Here is an 18454-nt window from a genome sequence, read left to right as displayed (position 1 = left end):
GGTACAGATTAATGTTTGTACATTCAATTATCCACTGTCTGCACCACGCTCGTAAAAGCTTGCGTTTGGATTATTTATTCAACATCCAGTGCAGGATTGGTGCGAAATGTCTGTTGCTCATACACCACAATACGGTCGAACGTAATGCACACGTACTTTCACATCCATTTAGTATCACTGACACTGGCGTTACTTTGATTTGTTCTGCTTAGGACAACTCCCGTGCACGCATTTCTGACAACAACATTGTTTTTTTTTTCATTATCGCCTCAATTCACTATTAACCGAGCCACTTCAGGCGTTATCAGCAATTGTCAACTCAAATTCAACAAAATCTGTGACAAGCGCCACCCAAATCACTAACCAACAGCGAAGATTACGCCAGTACACTGGTTCTTCAATGACTCTCCTTTAAAGATCTGTTTGTCTTCAGCTGCCCCACGCAACTGAAAAGATGAAACCGCCACGAATGCGGCTATGCTAACCCAGCGCCAGCACCGCGGTACCATGACGACGGATGAGAGCTCATGCTGTTTTGCGATATTGATGGAGGTGCCCGGTTGCTGTTGCGTTTGTTGGACATCGTTTGAAAATGCGAGCGAGAGAGTATGAGAGAGAGAGAGAGAGAGAGAGAGAGAGAGAGAGAGCGTACACGCATCCACGCTACTAAACTAGTACTACGAAATTTGTAAAAATGGTGAGCATAAATGAGAGAGGTTAGAGCGCGCAAGGATGGTGCTCTCTTCTCTTATCTCGCACGTTGTACACAAACTATTTTCCCGCCATTTTTGGCAGCATGTGCCGTGCATGTTGTCTGATTGCTCTATCCAGTATATCTGGCTGTTTCAAACATAGCTTAAATTTATGGTATCAATAAGCGATTGTTTATTTTCATAACCTGCGATGGATTCACACTCTTTTACAGATACATAACAACGAAGCACCGTGCTAATGGGGTACAGAATTACCTGATAGCACAAACACAAATCTATTTAATCGTTATCAACGCACATGAAATTATCTGATGGCTCATGTGAAAAAGAATGTTGATAACGCGTTTGATAAAAATACATCAGCACACCGGTGGTAGGGTGCTTTCGATGCCTGGAACGGTCAGTTTTTCGCTGTAGCTCTCTCGGTACCGTTGCATCACCACCGTCGTACGGAATTAGTTCGTTTTCGAAATGAATCATTTGAAGCATATTCTAGCGGGTATCTTGATTTGCAGTATCCTACAAACTGGTAATTATGACGTTCTAATGTACAGTTTACTCCCCAAGTACTTGATGACCTCACTGGTGAAACACCTTCTTCCACAGCCTCTTCCATTTCCTGCTTTTCGTGCGAACATACGGACAGTGAAAGTGTGTGTGAGGACAACATGTACGAATGTGATGCCAGTGCTGCATCGCTTGGCATGATAAGGGTGGCAGCCTTCAAGCCTACAATGCAGATAATCCAATCGTCTACCTTCCGCTGCTTTGAGTTGGTGATCCAAGACACTCCCAACGAATTCCGGACACGGGGCTGTTCCTTCGATACGGTTGATGTTTGTCAGGGCGAAGTGCGCGTTGGTGTGCAGACTTCGTGCAGATGGTGCAACGACGGTGATGGATGTAATTCGGCGGGTAAATTCCAAGTAAGCGTGCTTCTGCTTGCGGTTCTGCTGTCCATAGGAGTGTTTCAAAAACTGTTTTGAATAATAAAAGTATTAGTTCATTAGATCCTTCAAACCCGGGGGGTTTTATCACTACTAGTGTATTGTTCAGCCGACATTGTGATTCAGAAAATATAAGAAAGAAAATCATCCATTTCGGTTGTTTTGAGGAAACTGCGCCAACACAGTGCATTTTATATTTATGTCAACAGCAGTATATTTGCAATAGGCTCGCCGCGCATCACATCTGACAGCTCCAGCTGACATTATGCGAGCCGGAGGAGTTTGAAGAGAGAGTTTTGGTTTCGGAGAAATTGCATCTTTCGCTCATGCGCATGATCATATCAGTGGTGTCAAACTCATACACCAACATTGGAACACGCCCGATGCGTACTGTATTAATTGTTGTTTCTTTAAGCTACATAACAGATTGAAATTGCACTCTTTTCCCTTCCTATTAGACATGTTATTTATTAAAGAGTCGTTTTGAATATTTTTCTAAAGAATTTTCACTTAATTTCCCTTTTCTGGTGCAATTCTCTGAAGCGAGTCAGATACCTACATTTGACGCGCCTGGTCGATGACATCATTGCGTTGCAAAAGAGAAAAATAAATAAAACGACGCGCAGTCCGCTGCTAGGCATACGATTTTCTTTCCGGGCAGTGTGTCTCGCAACCAACCGTATTATCAGATTGGCTACGGTCTTGTGCGGTCGCGCGTTTCTTTGTGCCGTTTGTTGAAAGTGAAAGCAATAATCAAAATGAAACTGTTCCTAGTGAGTGCATTTTTCTTCCTGGCCAGCTTCCAAGGTAAATGACCGTGCGAGTCGTGCAGCAAGACGGCATATTTATGGTACGCTTTTTTCTGTTTTCTTTTTGCAGCTGCTCGTGCCCTGCGTTGTATGCAGGGCGTCGAAATCGTGCTTCCATCGGATGAGACCACGGACAAGGACAAGGAAAAAATGCCAGAATTCACCGAGTGCGGTTTCGGAAGTGCCGGCATCTCAGCGGCTTCGCTGCTGGCCCTGAAACCGAATACTGCGACGCTCCCGTCGAAAGACTACAAGTGCTACCATCTGCGAATTGAGGAATCCGAGTCCAAGAAGGCAACCATCGTGAAGGGTTGCATTTACGCGGCGCAGAATGTGTGTGACGGCAAGTTCAAGGCAGACACCGTTCGTGAGGTGTTCTGCAGCCAGTGCGACCAGGACGAGTGCAATTCGGCCCTGCGCTTCGCTTTCAACTGGAAGATACTTAGCCTTACCCTCTTCACCATTGTGTGCTTCTTCATGAAGTAATCTCATTCCCTCTGCTGAATCGAGGATCCCGGTGAACCCGGATCTCCAGTTTACTCCACTACATTTACGCCAAAACAAACCGTCTTTTTTTAGAGTTTTTATTTTAGAGTGTAAGCTTTACAACTACTACAGCAAACGATTTGATAGGCCTCAGTCACAAACATCTCAGGATAATACGCATGCCTTCCGCGAGCGTCAGTGTTGGCGTGCGATGATGTTAGGCTGCCGATCGTGGGGGAGCAGCGCAAGAGTTTAATTACAAAGAAAGTACACAACAACTATATCCCGCGGCCGGTAGAGTAGGAGAAGACGCATCACAAACCAAAATGTCCGGGATAAATGCCTTAAGACGATGAACAAACGATATGAGTTCGTAATCTCAGAAACGCTTTTATATTGTACGGTAGGACGGTATCCCCGTAAACATTAGTCATCGGGGTGCAGTAACGCTAACTGGGTGCTTACAGCATAGTTTTTCTTGTAGCAGAGCTAGCACACGTATTCTTGTAGTGCATTTTTCGCGGAAGAATCTTAAAAAGAACAAATTACTATATGTATTTCTACGCTACGCTCATATACTACGTTTTCAAACCATGTTTACAGCAATTAGATGCAGTTTCTCATGCTTTTTCTGCGATAGGTTAACATGTTTGGGTTTACTTTCATGCACATACACATGCGTTGTGTGAAGCATCGTAGCGAGTGATCAAAAGAAACAATAAAATTTGCTATCATTAGCATGCCGCCCGTGTCTTGTCGCCTTGGGGCTCTGTGTGTGCCTAGGTTTTTGGCCAGCGACCATGACATCATCCGAAACAAAACACAAGCGCGCATGATTTCATTCGCGTCCCATGATAATGTGACACTCGTTCTCCACTCTCAAGAAGGTAGGGCACATCATTCCTTTGCCATGAGCTTTCTTTACTCTTTGGTTCATGCGCATGGTGGAAGGTGGCATGTTTTTGCTAACGAATCTCCTTGCTTACAACCGAAAACATCGTTTTTTTTCTCTCTCTTTTATCCATATTCTTGCATGTGGAACTGCACAAGTATGATCACGTAACTTGTCACGGTGGCTATTATCTAAACAAAGAAACTCGTATTAGTCAGACACACACCCAGGGACATTCCCCTTTACTTAAAACTTACCCCAAACAGTAGAGCCCTGTCCATCTCGTACATTTCATAGTTTCTAACACCGTACTCGCGATGCATACAATCTAGCGTCATCAGGTTAAGCTGCAACAATTGATTAAATATGCATCAGCTCACCACTACTAGAACTTGTTCCGGTTCTAGATCTTACCAATCGTTCCATTCGTGGACTCTGGTACTGCTGGTTGATTGTGTTTAGAAGGGAACACATTTTTTTCGACCGTTCAGTGTAGCTCGCCGGTACGATAATTGTGCAGTACAACTGCACGCACAGAAACAGGAAAAATGTTACCGAATTCAAATACTTCACGATGTCCTCCATGCCCAGACTTTGGTTTTTTATCTCGATCATCGTTGAGGTGTACATGTAGTATATCTGTGAATAATCATCGTAAAGACACACCAACTCGCCCGTAGCTCGTAGTTAGTATACTTACCGAGGAAACAATCGTAAAAAAGTACCAACAATTTAGAAGCAATATCGGTAGGTTCATGACCGTCATAAATTGCTTTTCTAGGTCCACAATTTTACAGTGCAGCATATAAACATGGTACAGAAACACGGATGCCATCTCTTCCTCAGCCTGCTGCTCCCCAAACCTTATCAGCTCAGAATTAATCGATCCCTGCACGAGGCTTCCGATCATCATACCAATCAGATACAAATTCACCAACACGGTAAAAATATATCGTATTAATATAAAGCATCCACCAATCGCTATCTGTGTCGTGGTGGGACTTGCATTCTGCGACACGTAATACATAATCCATGAAAACGTCAGCAATGCCGCATCAATGATAACTACTTTCACGGATAGTAACCGACCGTACACGTTCTGTGCGTCACTACAATTCCACTTCTGGTGAGCCTTATTTCGCAGTTCGAATAACGCATTTAATGTGCCGCACAAACTGTCCGCATTGATCAGCATCACCACATTCAACATGATCATGAACAGATAGATGAAGCACAGCTGTATTACTATCAGTATGCTTTCCAAGCGAAAATTTCTTATATAGCCATAAATGTACATCGCAACCATGAGGCCAGGAGTTCCAAAGGCGAACAGAAACGTCTTCACGATACAGACCACCACATGTTTACGGCTTTGTGAGAATTGCCCCGGGAGCCCAGGATTAAATTGTAATGGTAGGATACCGCAGGCCAACAGCAAACTCCACGTATATCTTTCGAAAAGCTCCGAACACTTGTACCAGTTCATTGTGCATTGGTTCGCGTGCGATCACGCTCTGTCGGGGTTTCTATTCATAAAGTGTACTGGGTTGAGAGTATTCCATATGTTGGCTATTTATTTTTACTACACATGCTTGACAGGCTTTTAAATATTCAATAACGATTGCTTCCGATTCCCATTCGTCTACAATTCACATTGGTACTTCTGAATGTGGAATTGTATTAGTATGATCAAGTAGCTAGTCATTGTTGCTATCATCTGTAACGGTAACGATGCATTAGCCACCCATAATGGTCGCACGGTACAGTTCTTACCCCGAACAGCAGTGCCCGATTCATTGCGTACATGCCATAGTTACTGATCGAATAGTTACGCTGCATACAGTCCACCATTAGCACCTCGAACTGAGAATTGCCGAAGAAGGTAACCTGCATTACATCAACTGCAGCTTGCACCAGCCTTCATCATCTTCTGCTGTTGCTGCTTCTTCTACTCCTATCCCTTACCAAACGATCCTGAGCCAATCGGTGCTGGTGCTGATTAGCACTAACGACATTTAGTATGCGCATCATTTTTTCCGCCTGGTCAGTGTACACCGAAGGCACCAGCACGATCAAATAGAGCTGTATGCATTGGTACAAGAAGAAGATGGTAGAATTGGTACATGCCTTAACCTCATCCATTCTCATCCCCCGTTGCGATGCTTCAAATACAAACACGTACATGTAATATACCTGCAAAGAAGGGAAGAAGGGAAACATGCGGATTTACATGCGATCCTGTACACACAAACCCAACGACCTATACGTTTACCGAGTAAACGATCATGAAAAAGTACCATCCAGTAAGCATCAGGGTAGGAAAGTTTAAGGTGTTTATGAATTTGTTTGCTATTTCAACGTTTCTGCAGTGGAGCATGTACATTTGCACCAAATCTGGTGGCGTCACGATTGTCGAGTCTCGCTGTTTCGGCAACACTGGACGCCGTGCCATTTGTTTTACGATCATGTTCACCATCACTTGCATCACTCCACAGATCAGTAGTCCAAGCAGGATGAAATTCTCGATTATTGTAATGTAGTACATCATGCCGTAAAACACCATAGAACTCACGGTAAGAACAACGGACGCACGTTCGAACGTATTTTCTTCAAACGTGTACAGCGACAGCAGCTGCATTATAATGTCCAGAAAAATAATCTTGACAAAAATCACCGAGTACAGTCGATACTCCAACATCGGACGAGATAGGACGAGTTCCAACGTGTGTTTAAGATCAAACATTTCATTCAACATCTTGTACAGGGTTTCTTTCTTCGTAACGAACATAAGTTGCACCACAAGAATAAACAGATAAATGAAGGCAAACTGAAATGCACTCAAAACGTTGGTGATTTGATTGTCGACTTCAAAGTTCATCGTGTACAGGATAGTACAAACGATGGGTGCCAGCACAGCGAACATCACCAGGCAAACGGTGCAGATAATCTGGTCCATCATTCGTATCTTCAAACGCCGGCTGTGACGATCAAAATTTAATGGCAAAATGCCAAACACAAACTTTAGCGCAAAGCCTTCGACAACGACCAACCAACGATGAGCTTGCATTGTTGATTACTGACTGTCCGATATGCAAATCGTTCATCCGAGGACGGTACACAACCCTACCCCCATGACTAATTACAGCCAATGAACATGAATATATTATGATTGCACGCGCTCCTGCTTTCCCGAACGACACCCGGCCCCGGGATGGTTGTATTTATTCATCGTAGTACATTTTATAGTCATCGGCTCATTCCTGGAGATAATATTGCACTAAAATAATCATGTAGCTGGTAGTGGTGGCGACAATCTGCAAAAGATGTGCCCCATTAGTTAACTCACAGTACTCTCAAGAATACGCTGAATACTTACGGAGAATAGCATCGTATTGTCTACAGCAAACAGTCCTTTTATCCGTATCGCATAGTCCCGGTTTAAGTGCTCAATGGTGAGCAGCTCGATCTGCAAAGTAAATAGAGCAAACCATTTTTTCATTGTCGTGGAGCTGATTTTTTCCTTCACCACACCACTACTCGGTACCGCTTGATCTCCTGGACCGTCCGAAACTCGTCCAGTGTACAGGCTCACACACGAAATGATTTTTTGCGCACTGCCCGTAAACGTAGCCGAAGCTGATACCAGAAAGTAAACCTGTGCTACCTCACTGATGAAGAACGCAATTGGATTTATTACGTTCCGTAACGCATCCATTGAGCCCATTTGAAGATCCTGCACAAGGCTCGTGTACGTGTAGAAAACCTAAGGATTGAAAGCACGTGTTGAAAGTTCGATAGTACAGTGAGCGGGCTTAACCTAAACCTACCGAAAATACGATGATGAAAAAAAACCAGATACTCAACAGTAGTACCGGCATGCTTATGACCTCCACGATGCTTTGTACGATCAGGGTCGTCTCCGTGTGCATCAGATACAGGCGTACGGTCGCTTTTGCGGCATTAGACCCACCATACACCAGATCTGTGCAACGGGCATTGATGAGCATGTAGATGTTGATAGCATTATACAGCACAAACAGAAGAAAGTTAATGGCAACGTTCATGCTGCTCACCAGCAGCAGATTAAGGAAGCCAATGAATGAATATAAAAACGATAATTTCAAATTCAGATACATTCGAAAGAAAGATGCACACAATATCATCATCCCAAGATCGAACACTATCAGCTTCACGAACAGCTTGCGGACCAGTGTCGGGGCGAACGATGCTTCTGAAGAGCCCTGCAGGGTCTGTTCGCGAAGAGCCAACAGTGCGTTTAGTAACTGGCAAAGCTTTCTCCGATTGACTAGAGCCTTTAAACGTGACATTGTTACAACAATGTACATAAACAGGAACTGTATCACCATCATATAGTAGTTTAGCGGGGTACTAGGATGTTCTACTCTGCTAATCGGAATCCAAAAAAGCCATGGTGATGCGATGACATAGGCCACAGTGCCCAGCACACTGCCCCAATAATGGGCGGTACTTAACACAAACCGATTTTCCGATGTGTTCAAACGAAACGGTATCAATCCACAAACCATCAGCAACCAGACGCAACACTTTTCCAAAGGAGTCAGGACACCTTTCAGTCCCATCGTGTCTAGTGGAAGATTAATGTACAACAGCGATCATGCTTCGCGTGCTAGTCACCACCACCTCACAAACACTTTACTCGATTGCTTACAATGGACAGACGAGACAACAATGCAAAATCTAATAATTAATTCAGTTCTTACTATTCTCTCTTCACTGATGCAGGTATGTCACATCTGGCAGCAACCGGTGAACCGTAATTTATAAGAACTTTTTAAGTTTAGTACATTGAATTTACTGAACCGACCACAGCATATCCTTCACGTCGCAATAAACGCATAGAGTAGCATGTTCCGCTATTGCTTTGGCTTTCTGTATCATTTCCATTCGATAATGGGGCTAATCCCTTTTGAAATCGACGACCGGCATAGGGTTCGACGTAGCAAGTACAAACGCCGTTGGTCCCTCACGATCGCCTGCTGTACAACGGTTTTAGTTTTCTACAGCTTCAGTATCATTGCGTTGAGAGGTTCGTTTTGGTCCTCCAAATACGTAGATTTCGTTCTCATTCGTTCGTTAGTGCTTGTCGAGTTTTTCATCCGATTCTCGAACGCTTCCCTCTGTTTCTATCAAATACTTACGCACGAAGCCGCTCTGTACAGATACATCGATCGATTCATTGCGATCGTACAACGTGTGTGGTGCTGCAGTCGTACGTGTAGCATGATCCATCGAATGGTGTACATGCTTGTGGGCAAGGTGTTGCTTATCGATATCGGGATGTGCACACGGTTTGCGGTAAACAACGGAATATATCTTCCGGAACAGAATGTGCATGGATATCGTCTAGTGAACATTTATGCGGTCATAATCAATGCACAGATCACGAACCTTATGCTGCTGATGCTCCTTTTCGCTTCATACGCTTATAGTCGTATTAACGAGCAGCTGGATCGCACTGTGCGCAAGATGGTTTGTTTCGAAACGCACAATTCGTATTGGAGCAGACGGAAAGTCTTGCAGCAACAAATTTGCTGCGACGCAAGCGATACAATCGATCGACACTGTTCGCTGCATCAGGAGTTAAGCGAGATCGTACAGGGGATGTTTACGATTTTCCAAATTCCTCTCTTACTCATTAACCTAAATCAATTCCTTGCAATAGTTTCTAGGGTAAGTGCTCTTCAGCAATTTAAACGCTTCCATCCATTAATCGTTACGCGTGTCTTTCATTCTGTTAGATTTACTTTGTCTGTATAACAAAAGCACAACATGATAATGACTTTTTATCCTACCATCGATTTTCCAACTCTGTCCTGTTCCTTTGCTTCGAGGCTGCTCAATGTTTCCTTTTAGCATTAGGATCGTCCACTGTCACGAAACAGGTTCCGTTTGTTGCACACATTCTCAGGAAACATGAATCGATTTCTTATAGCTTCTCTTTCATCAGGCTCGCTCACCAGGAATCACGCTGAACGCATTTATTAACGCACCGCTAGATACGCGAGCAGAACGGAGCATCGAGATATTTGGTCTTGCCATGTTGGCCTCTGACCTAAGAATCCAAGTCGCTGGATTGTACGTGTTGGATCTAGTGTTTCTGTTTTCGGTAAGCATGAGTCCTATGTCCGCCATTGTTGCTAAATTCGGATCATTATGAGTGAATTCTTTTTTTCAAATTCTTCCTAGCTAATCACAACGGTGAATATGTATCTCATCGTGCTGATACAATTCCAACTAAACACCTATTAGTCTTCATATGCCGCTGGTGCTTATTTTGTAGTGAATATAGCTGTAAAACCATAAATAGAAAAATGTGGTCAAATAAAATATGATTTAGTAGCAACTTATTGCACATAAATAGCCGAATACAATTTTTTCTCTTAAATTCCCATCCCGAATGAAGTCCCGATATGCTGACAATTAGCACAAAATTACACATCCGATTAAATGGCCCCGCAGATAAGCTATATCCTAAACATGTTTCGCTTTCAGACAAATAGAGGTGTGAATAAATTGCCTTTACAGTTGATTCCTAACAATAATATGATGTCCAAATGATGTTAGCAACACCCCATAAATAAATGGAGCTAAATCGTCAACGCATAGCCATATTGTTCGCGCTACTAAAACAATCAATAAATTATACAACCGTCTTTGCTTACGAAAGACTAACGACTAACGATTATGGTCAGTAGTCAGAATTTCAATTACTTTGATTAGTCGTCTCGATTAATTAACGATTAACGATTGATCTTCGACGTACTTAGCGGTCACAAATGGGTAACACGGTGTTCACCATACAAAACCTTTGGTAGTATCCGTCACAATGTCATACGATGTACGCATCACGAAAACCGTTTTTCTCCTATGCAAGTGGTTTGGTCAATTGTATGGCATTTTACCATTCTCATCGCAAGCATTCATCTTCATCCGTTCCCGGACAAATCTTTGGTACAGCCGAGCTATAGCACTGTTCCTGTTGCTGGTCTATCCGTACTCTTACCTCTTGCTACTGAAAGAGCATCAATTTCCGATGCTAGCCATAAGCTATTACCTAGTGATGATTCAATTTACGCTCAACTACATCATCGTGTTTGTGCTCTACCTGCAAGTGTTGTTTGATCCTTCGACACTGTTAAGCATTCTTAATGAACTCATCGTACGTACGCAAGCAATACTTCGGTACACCTGCTCCAACGGCGAATCTACCGTGGGACGCCGACTATTGCTTAAAACGATCGCGTTCGACATTGTGCAAGCGTTTTTGTGGTACGGCACATTTATCTGGCTTCAGCGCATATTCGGACCAAGTTATATGCTCGCCTTCTGGTTCAATACGATCGCCGTTATGCAGCTTGTAGGTGTGACGAATATTGTGCTGGTCGTTTTACTGTGGGGTGCATTTCTCTATCACCTTATCAACGAGCGCGTGCAAACTATTATCAACAATCTGGTGCATATGGCCGATATAGCCCAGCATCGCGATACGACCAACCAGGACAAACGCATCGTACTCAATCAGATCTACCGGCAGCTTAACATTCTGCGCGCACATCATGGCGCGCTTACGGAGTGCATTCAAAACATCGTTCGTTTCTATAACGTACCGCTGGCGCTCGTAATGTTGTATCAATTTTTGATTATTATTTCTGAGGTAAGGAACTGCGCCACACTTCCGTTCTTGCACTTCACTTATTCATGAGTTTATTTTGTTTGGATGAATAATAAAACGCACAGGAAGGCACTTGCACATGTTACGTTCTCGTAAGATAAATTCTTGTTTCTCCGACACAGCCAGTCCTCAAATTTCTCTACCACCGTCGGTTCATCATGATTTACGATTCCTTAACGTTGTTCGAACTTCGCACCCTTTTTCATACTGCCCAATTGATGGGATACTTTCCATTTCATTACACTGGGCTATTTGAAGACTTTCGCGTTAGTAAAGGGCTCACCCGGTGGTCTTACGCGCTCGCAGTGACACAGATTTGCTTCTATCCTTTTGTCTATTTTTACTTGTTATCGACAATTCCTTATCCGAATCTTACTCTTGTGAATATTCTTGTTTGGGTGCAGTGTTTCCTGCACTATTTTACCCTTACGCTCGCTTACGTACACATGCTACCGTCCAGAGCAGTGATTTGTGACATCTTCAACAGTCTAACCTACCTATCCCGTCTGCTAAACGGTGGCCACCAGTGGAAGTTGCCGAGAACGAAGAAGAACATCATTAAAAATGCCATTAAACTATTCCTGGTAGACACGTTCATATGTGCGCTTTTTATGTTTTACTACGGACAGTTTATCACGCATGGTAACGCATTGTCGGAAATAATCTGGATATTTAACGTATTTGCAATTTGGCAAGGTGCTGTCTTTACCAACGTCATCGTCTTTCTGCTGAACATTGGTGCTCATTTTTATGACATGCTCAATCGCAGAATTTATCTGCATTTACCGCACATTCGTTCGTCTTACTATTGCGATATTAAAATGCACAAAACAATCACGTTTGAAGCTATAAACTCTATCAAACAAAATCACCATCTGGTCACTACCAACGTCGAAATAGTTATCCGGATTGTGAGCTTTCCGATGGCGTGCCTGTTGTTCGTTCATTTCATTATTATCATATCGGAAGTATGCATCAAACGCGGTGAAACGAGGTTCGATTTGTCTGACTGAAGTGGTATCGTTTTTCTCTTGCGTCAAGCGCAGATATTCTACGCTTACACATCCATCGTACAGGACATCAAAAACGAAGCGGACGTGCCTTTGGGAACGTATATGAGCTCTATACTGTTTGCCATTTTTGAAGCCATCCAGTTTTACTACATCGTGTCCGCTAGCTCTGAAATCACCGAGCAGGCAGAAAAAATGGGGTTGCTCCTGAACGAGTACATTCCAACAGGACCTAATCTAAGGGTCGAACGATGTGTGAGTATTTTTTCCCCAAAAACTGACCACGTGTCCGCATCAGCATGGCGAGCTGATGGCATTTGGGTTCTTCCGTTAGATTGAATCATTCACCATAGAGTTATTGCACCAGGACTTTAAAATCAACAACTGCGGCATGTACAATGTTGATTACACATTAATGTTCTCGGTAAGTGCTAATACCGCAAAAAATCAACATCGAGTACTACTACTAATCCTACACCTCTTCCAGATGATAGCAACAATAACCAGTTACCTAATAATGTTGGTGCAGTTTCAGCTGGCCGAATTTTAAGCACCATTGCGCGCCAGCTTCAATTTTCGGATACGCAATCTTTCCACAGTTCTATCCACTCTGTAGCCCGATTTCGCATCCATTTTTTTTATTCGATAATTGTAATACATCAATGGAGCTAGAGCGTAGCATGTGAGTAATAAAAATTAGTTCAGATATTACACGTGTGATGTTCGTATCGTGTAGCATACAAATGGCTGCGCAAGCGTCATCACTCTTATTTCTTTTCGCAGGCAGGATTTCGCGTAACCAAAAACAAGGACGCTTTTACAGCAAGCGTACGCGTGATTTACACATTCAGATCTCTCTCGATTGGTACCGGCCACCGGCTAAAACTACCTACAACGAGAAGATGGGGGAGGTATTGGAGCAATACACACCTGTGGAGCACCAGTTTGCGATGAGACACTGATGATACACTGGTTTTGTTAGCAAATATTCCTACACTCTGAAGTGAGGAGGTGCAGTATTACGAATGCGGAAGACGACGATCATCCTGTATCGTCCTTCACTTGCGTTCATTAATACTTACTCCTGTCTCTTTACTCGAGCAATCTACTTCGTTTGCGTTAGCGCACTGCTTCCCTCGGACGGGTCTATCATGCGCCTCCAATCCGTAACGCCTACGACGAAGCCTAGCTGACGCATCTTTTCCTGCGGTTTGCGCTCCTCAACATCGGTCCAACGTACACGCTTCTTCTTTCCGGAGTTGGCACTATCTTGGGCTTCGTTTTCCTGGTCCTCGCTGTTGACATCGTCCAGCTATGAAGATAGAAGAGAAAAAACACATACACACAAAAAAAAGAGGAAAAAAACAATCATGCTGTTTTTACAAAATTAAACATAACAAAATACTATACTACTGGTTCTAAATGTTCCGAAAAGTCAAATACGGTTCATATTTTTCACTTCTTTTCGAAAGCGAATTCATTATTTGAATACAGTTAAGAGTAAGCTAAATTATACCAACCTAAATTCTGCTCACTGGTGTCGTGGTCCCATTTACTCGCGAACATGTCACACTATATGCACGCATTACATTTATCGATAGTGATTGTTAAGAAAAAACCGTATCATTACGACGCTGAACGCTACTACACGATGCGTTAAATGTTTCATTCAACGCTGTGTCAATTCTTGTATGCACCAAATGTATGCATCCCGATATAATAAATACAAAATCTTGATAGAAATACTAAATACTAAACAATCTAAAATAAAACAGGTGTCCAGCGGTGTTGATTTCATTAGATGCCATATTTTTATCCAGTAAACTGTACAATCATAACTGTACATCCGAATATGTTTCAACATTCATTTCCTAATTATTCAATATCTCACCTCAGCCGAGCCCTCCACCGGGCTGTCATTGCTTTCTTCGTGTGATGGTTTGTTGTTGGTCTACAAAAAGAAGTTGGGATATTGAACGAAAACAGAATTACCATTATTCGCCATTCGCCACGCCATTGCAAGTAACACAATTTGTGTAAAGCAACATTAAACTACTGTGTTTCCTACTTGTTCCGTTTGGGCCCTGTACTCTTCGGCGTCTGGACGCTCCTCATCCACTGCAGCCAGCTCCATATCAGCCACTGTTGTATCCGTATCTGCCGGCAGTTCCGGTTCAAGCAGAGAGTTAAAATTGATTTGCACGTGCTCGTCGGGAGCCATCGCCCAATTGTCGGCATACGCCTGAATCTCTTGTTCCGTGCGCTTATGAATGTTTTGCCTGGCACAATCTTCCACATCGGTTTGCATCGTGCACGTATAAACCTGGCAAAGAGAGTTGGAAAGAACAAGAAATTCTATTAGCTAGAAACTTTCTCGAATCCGTCCGACGGTCATGCATCGTCTCTTACCTTAAAACCATTGCTCCGGGCGTAGTTGTGAAACTCGCAATAAGTTTCTAGCCGGTGATTGCAGCAGTCGACAATCACAAAATTAAACAATCGTTCAGAAATTGTCCGTTTGAATGCTTTGATCAGATTCTGTATGTAGATGTCTTCCATTTCCGCATCGTACTCGTACTCTGAACGGGTTAGCTTTGTTACTTTGCCCGAAACTGGATCCTTCTGTTCCTCCTCTCGCTCGACCAGAAAATAATCGTCAAGGCTCAACACACGTGGCGATTGATCGAACGTTTGCTCCTTGTTTTTAATTAACCGCGCCAGATGCGATTTCCCACTGCCCGGTAGACCTCGGATTAGCAGACATATTCTGGGTGGACGGTGGTAACGTCCCGGTGGCAATAGCAGATCGTCAATGTCTACCATCCGGGTAACGGTATGATTCTGCGAAAATAACGACGATACTGTCGATTCGGACCGTTCGTCCGGTGGTTCTTGCTTAACTGCATTTGGCTTTGCGCTTTCGTCATTACTCTGATACGCAAGGCTGTCATCGGGCGCAATGTCTTCGTCCGAGCTCAAGTCCTCTAGCAGCATCTCCGGTTCCTGCTTGCAAACAATCAAATTCGAAGCGATTGGCTCCTCATTCTGTTCGGGTTGCTGCAGTTGTGCCTGTTGTTGCATTTGTTTCAGTTTCTGCTTGCGTATGGACGACGGCCGCTTGGCGCGCTTCGTACTAAGGCAATTGGGACGATTATCATTCATCAGCAGGAACTTACTCGGATAGTTAGGATTACTTTCTTCCGGATTGGGATTGAGATGCATCTGTGCCAATCGTTCCAACCCAGACACGGTTCGATCGTGCGAACCGGGCTGATTTGTTTGTGGCCACGCTGTACTATGCTGCACAGACGCCACCGATCCCACGTTGCTGGCCACTCGCGAATGATTGTAATCAAAACGCTGCGTATTACTACCGAATCCGTTTTCGTTACCTAAAAATGAACCAAATTCGTTTTACAATAAGAACCCCTACAAAATTAATGACAAATATACTTATTCATACCTTCACGAACGGGGAATTCATCCCGTCTGCTGGTGTTGAATCTATTATTGATCGTGCCATGCGCATTAGTTCCCCGGTGGCCATAGTCTATGACTCGTCCTGCCGGCAATGAATGGCTAGTGACTGCTCCCACATTCCTACAGTTGGAATAATCAAACACCTGCTGTGGTTTGAAATATTCGTCAACCGGTTCACTTTTTATCTGCTCTTTCACCGGTGGCATTGGCTTCGGCATGCCAGCAAAGGTGCGGTTAAGTTCATCAACCACGAGCGTACCGATGCGGATTTTTCTCTGCTTCAGCACGTGTATCGCTAACACCATTTTACTTTTCCGTTCCTCAAAACTTAGTACGTGCTCGTAACGATCGTAAATTTCCTGATATTCCTCCTCAGTCATCCAGTCCGGTTTGGGGACTGCCACCGGCCGACCCAGCTCCGGATCCACCATGTATTCCTTATGGTTGGGCTGGACTGGTCCCTGCGGCGGTGGTCCTAAGTCGAATCGTGGCATTTTCGCCAACGGTGACCCGTCACCAAGATAACCATCGTTAAACGATCCTATTTCACCGAATCTGTCGCGCTGCGACTTGTTGTCTGATCTTATCAACGGCGGCGGCCGGGTAAAGTCAACGTCCAGCAGTGGTGGAGGTATGCGCGGATTGAAATCCTGCGGTTTATTGTGCGGTAAAAGCCTCTCATCTTCCCTCACCATAGTGTTACGCGGCAAAGAACCGCTTGTTGATGGAAGAAGTCCCCGATCATTCGGTCCATTCATATGGGAGTCAAACGATGAGTTTGGAGGATGTACCGTGACTTCGTTCATTTCATTCGGCCACCGTTCGTCAGAATTATTTTTCTCTAGATTTGAATTATTTGTAAGCTGTGCCAAGGCCGCCACTAGGGGATTGGTTGTGTCACTAACACCAGCTCTTGTGCCATTCCCTGAAATCGTTTTTCCTACCAGCTGCAGCAGAGCATTCACATTGGGATCGTTTAACAAAGTACTGATCATGTTTTTGTTCGAGTTGCTGTTGGTCGTTGCTGTTGTTTGTTTGATTTCTTCCTCGTCGTTCGATAAATCGACGACAGCTTCTTCGAGTTTTGCCTTCTTCGGCAATGGCGGTGGTGCATCATCGATTAAATCCAGTCCAGGGATGCCACCGCCACGAGCACCCTTTCCGGAACCACTGAACAGATTTTGTAGATGCATATCGTCGTTTTCTTGCTGAGTATTTTCTGAGTCTGTTGGCATAATGGTGGAAGGTGGTTCTTCCTCTGCAGGCTCTTGGGGTGGCTGTGGTGGCTGCAAGTAATGGACTGGCTGTGGTGGAGGTGGTGGTTGGGTAGGCTGTGGTGATGGTGGTGGTGGAGGAGGTTTTTGTATAGATGTGATAAGGGTCGTATTACGAGGAGCCTGAACCATAGCGTTCTGCACTCCATTCCTTCTACGGCGCAGCTGTTCGCGATGATCCAGCAGCTTTTTACGCTGTTCTTCGTACTTCTGTTCGTACTCTCGGTATGCCGCCTTGTCCGGGTGATTTATGTTGGTTTTTTTCCACGTCTCAAACTCCTGTTCCCACTTTCGAAACTGTTCATCGAAAGCGATCTCCTCGGGACTTTTCTCTTCCGGAGGAGGTGGTTTCTCGCCAGCTGAAACGTTTGGGAGAAAACAAAGTTAAATCAAACCGTTACAGGACAATTTCTAGCATTGCGGCCTTTACTTCTGCTCATCTTCAGCTCGTCAGGATGTGGTTCAGATGGTGGTGGTGGTGCCGCCATTCCTAGCGAACCGAAAACTGGTCCCACCGGCAGCGGTGCCTCAGCATAGGGATTTGTTGTGACATGCGAAACTGCTTGCGGCATAGGTGAGGCTACTGGTGGCAACGTAGTACCTGTTTGTTGTGCGTATTTCTCGCCATACATAGCATACCACTGGGCGTATTGTTGCTGATACTGCTGCCATTGCCATTGATTATACTGATCGGTATTTGCTGCTCCATAACTAGCTACCGGGTCACTGGACGCTGCCAGATGAACGTTGCCCATCGGCGGAGGATACCTGGGACCCATGCCTTGCGGTTGCCTTGGTCTATTGTTTCGCCATGCCATTGTTTTGTTTTTTTTTTGTGAGAGTTCTGTCGAAGCTTCACATACTCTTAGAACTTGGTGAAAAGTAGTTAAAAATTTTCACTAAAAAGAAATCCGATGTAACAAATGTTTCTGTGAACGGGTTTGCATTAAAAAATCCTACATTCCTACTACCTTAAAAACAAGAAACAAGAACAGTCGTTCCGCTTAACTTAATCTTCTCATTCGCACCCAATTTGTTTTGCTGCCGATTTTTATCCCAAACCCGCTGTGACTGACAGCTCACTGACAGTAGACTGGACTGCCAGAGGACCGTGCTGCCAGACAAAAAT

The 18454-nt window shown here is 44.1% G+C and overlaps 9 protein-coding genes across 10 annotated transcripts in view; 5 read left to right on the top strand and 4 right to left on the bottom strand.

Annotated features, from left to right (window-relative positions):
- Positions 1-18454, top strand: part of LOC126558632 (14-3-3 protein epsilon) — a 321858-nt gene that overhangs the window by 242755 nt on the left and 60649 nt on the right. The window lies entirely within an intron of this gene.
- Positions 1170-1699, top strand: LOC126559601 (uncharacterized). The gene is made up of 2 exons (XM_050215772.1): positions 1170-1242; positions 1320-1699. Exons 1-2 carry the CDS (start codon positions 1185-1187, stop codon positions 1697-1699), a joined length of 438 nt encoding a protein of 145 aa, XP_050071729.1. The 5' UTR covers positions 1170-1184.
- On the top strand, positions 2355-2959 carry LOC126559310 (uncharacterized). The gene is made up of 2 exons (XM_050215446.1): positions 2355-2467; positions 2540-2959. The coding sequence occupies exons 1-2, from the start codon at positions 2419-2421 to the stop codon at positions 2953-2955; spliced, it is 465 nt and encodes a 154-aa protein (XP_050071403.1). The 5' UTR covers positions 2355-2418; the 3' UTR covers positions 2956-2959.
- On the bottom strand, positions 3973-5333 carry LOC126559955 (gustatory and pheromone receptor 32a-like). The gene is made up of 4 exons (XM_050216116.1): positions 4548-5333; positions 4262-4486; positions 4105-4194; positions 3973-4038 (listed from the first exon to the last, which is right to left on the bottom strand). The coding sequence occupies exons 1-4, from the start codon at positions 5331-5333 to the stop codon at positions 3973-3975; spliced, it is 1167 nt and encodes a 388-aa protein (XP_050072073.1).
- On the bottom strand, positions 5490-6921 carry LOC126559954 (putative gustatory receptor 28b). Its single transcript, XM_050216115.1, has 4 exons — positions 6120-6921; positions 5813-6040; positions 5621-5710; positions 5490-5564 (listed from the first exon to the last, which is right to left on the bottom strand). Exons 1-4 carry the CDS (start codon positions 6912-6914, stop codon positions 5490-5492), a joined length of 1188 nt encoding a protein of 395 aa, XP_050072072.1. The 5' UTR covers positions 6915-6921.
- LOC126558311 (putative gustatory receptor 28a) lies at positions 7102-8485 on the bottom strand. Its single transcript, XM_050214306.1, has 4 exons — positions 7675-8485; positions 7392-7610; positions 7224-7313; positions 7102-7161 (listed from the first exon to the last, which is right to left on the bottom strand). The coding sequence occupies exons 1-4, from the start codon at positions 8446-8448 to the stop codon at positions 7102-7104; spliced, it is 1143 nt and encodes a 380-aa protein (XP_050070263.1). The 5' UTR covers positions 8449-8485.
- LOC126559953 (uncharacterized) lies at positions 8735-10138 on the top strand. The gene is made up of 4 exons (XM_050216114.1): positions 8735-9559; positions 9628-9771; positions 9837-9995; positions 10076-10138. The coding sequence occupies exons 1-4, from the start codon at positions 8735-8737 to the stop codon at positions 10136-10138; spliced, it is 1191 nt and encodes a 396-aa protein (XP_050072071.1).
- Positions 12233-13121, top strand: LOC126559598 (putative gustatory receptor 28b). Its single transcript, XM_050215769.1, has 4 exons — positions 12233-12529; positions 12608-12826; positions 12906-12995; positions 13059-13121. Exons 1-4 carry the CDS (start codon positions 12317-12319, stop codon positions 13119-13121), a joined length of 585 nt encoding a protein of 194 aa, XP_050071726.1. The 5' UTR covers positions 12233-12316.
- On the bottom strand, positions 13650-18143 carry LOC126559952 (uncharacterized). Its single transcript, XM_050216112.1, is given in 7 exon segments — positions 13650-13883; positions 14078-14143; positions 14463-14522; positions 14640-14894; positions 14981-15963; positions 16017-17684; positions 17756-18143. Coding segments are annotated over 7 exon segments (3654 nt in total).

This window comes from Anopheles maculipalpis, chromosome 2RL (genome assembly GCF_943734695.1).
Source record: "Anopheles maculipalpis chromosome 2RL, idAnoMacuDA_375_x, whole genome shotgun sequence".
Lineage (NCBI taxonomy): Eukaryota > Metazoa > Arthropoda > Insecta > Diptera > Culicidae > Anopheles > Anopheles maculipalpis.
The sequence above is the reverse complement of the archived record's forward strand: the minus strand, read 5'-3'. Positions and strand labels throughout refer to the sequence as shown.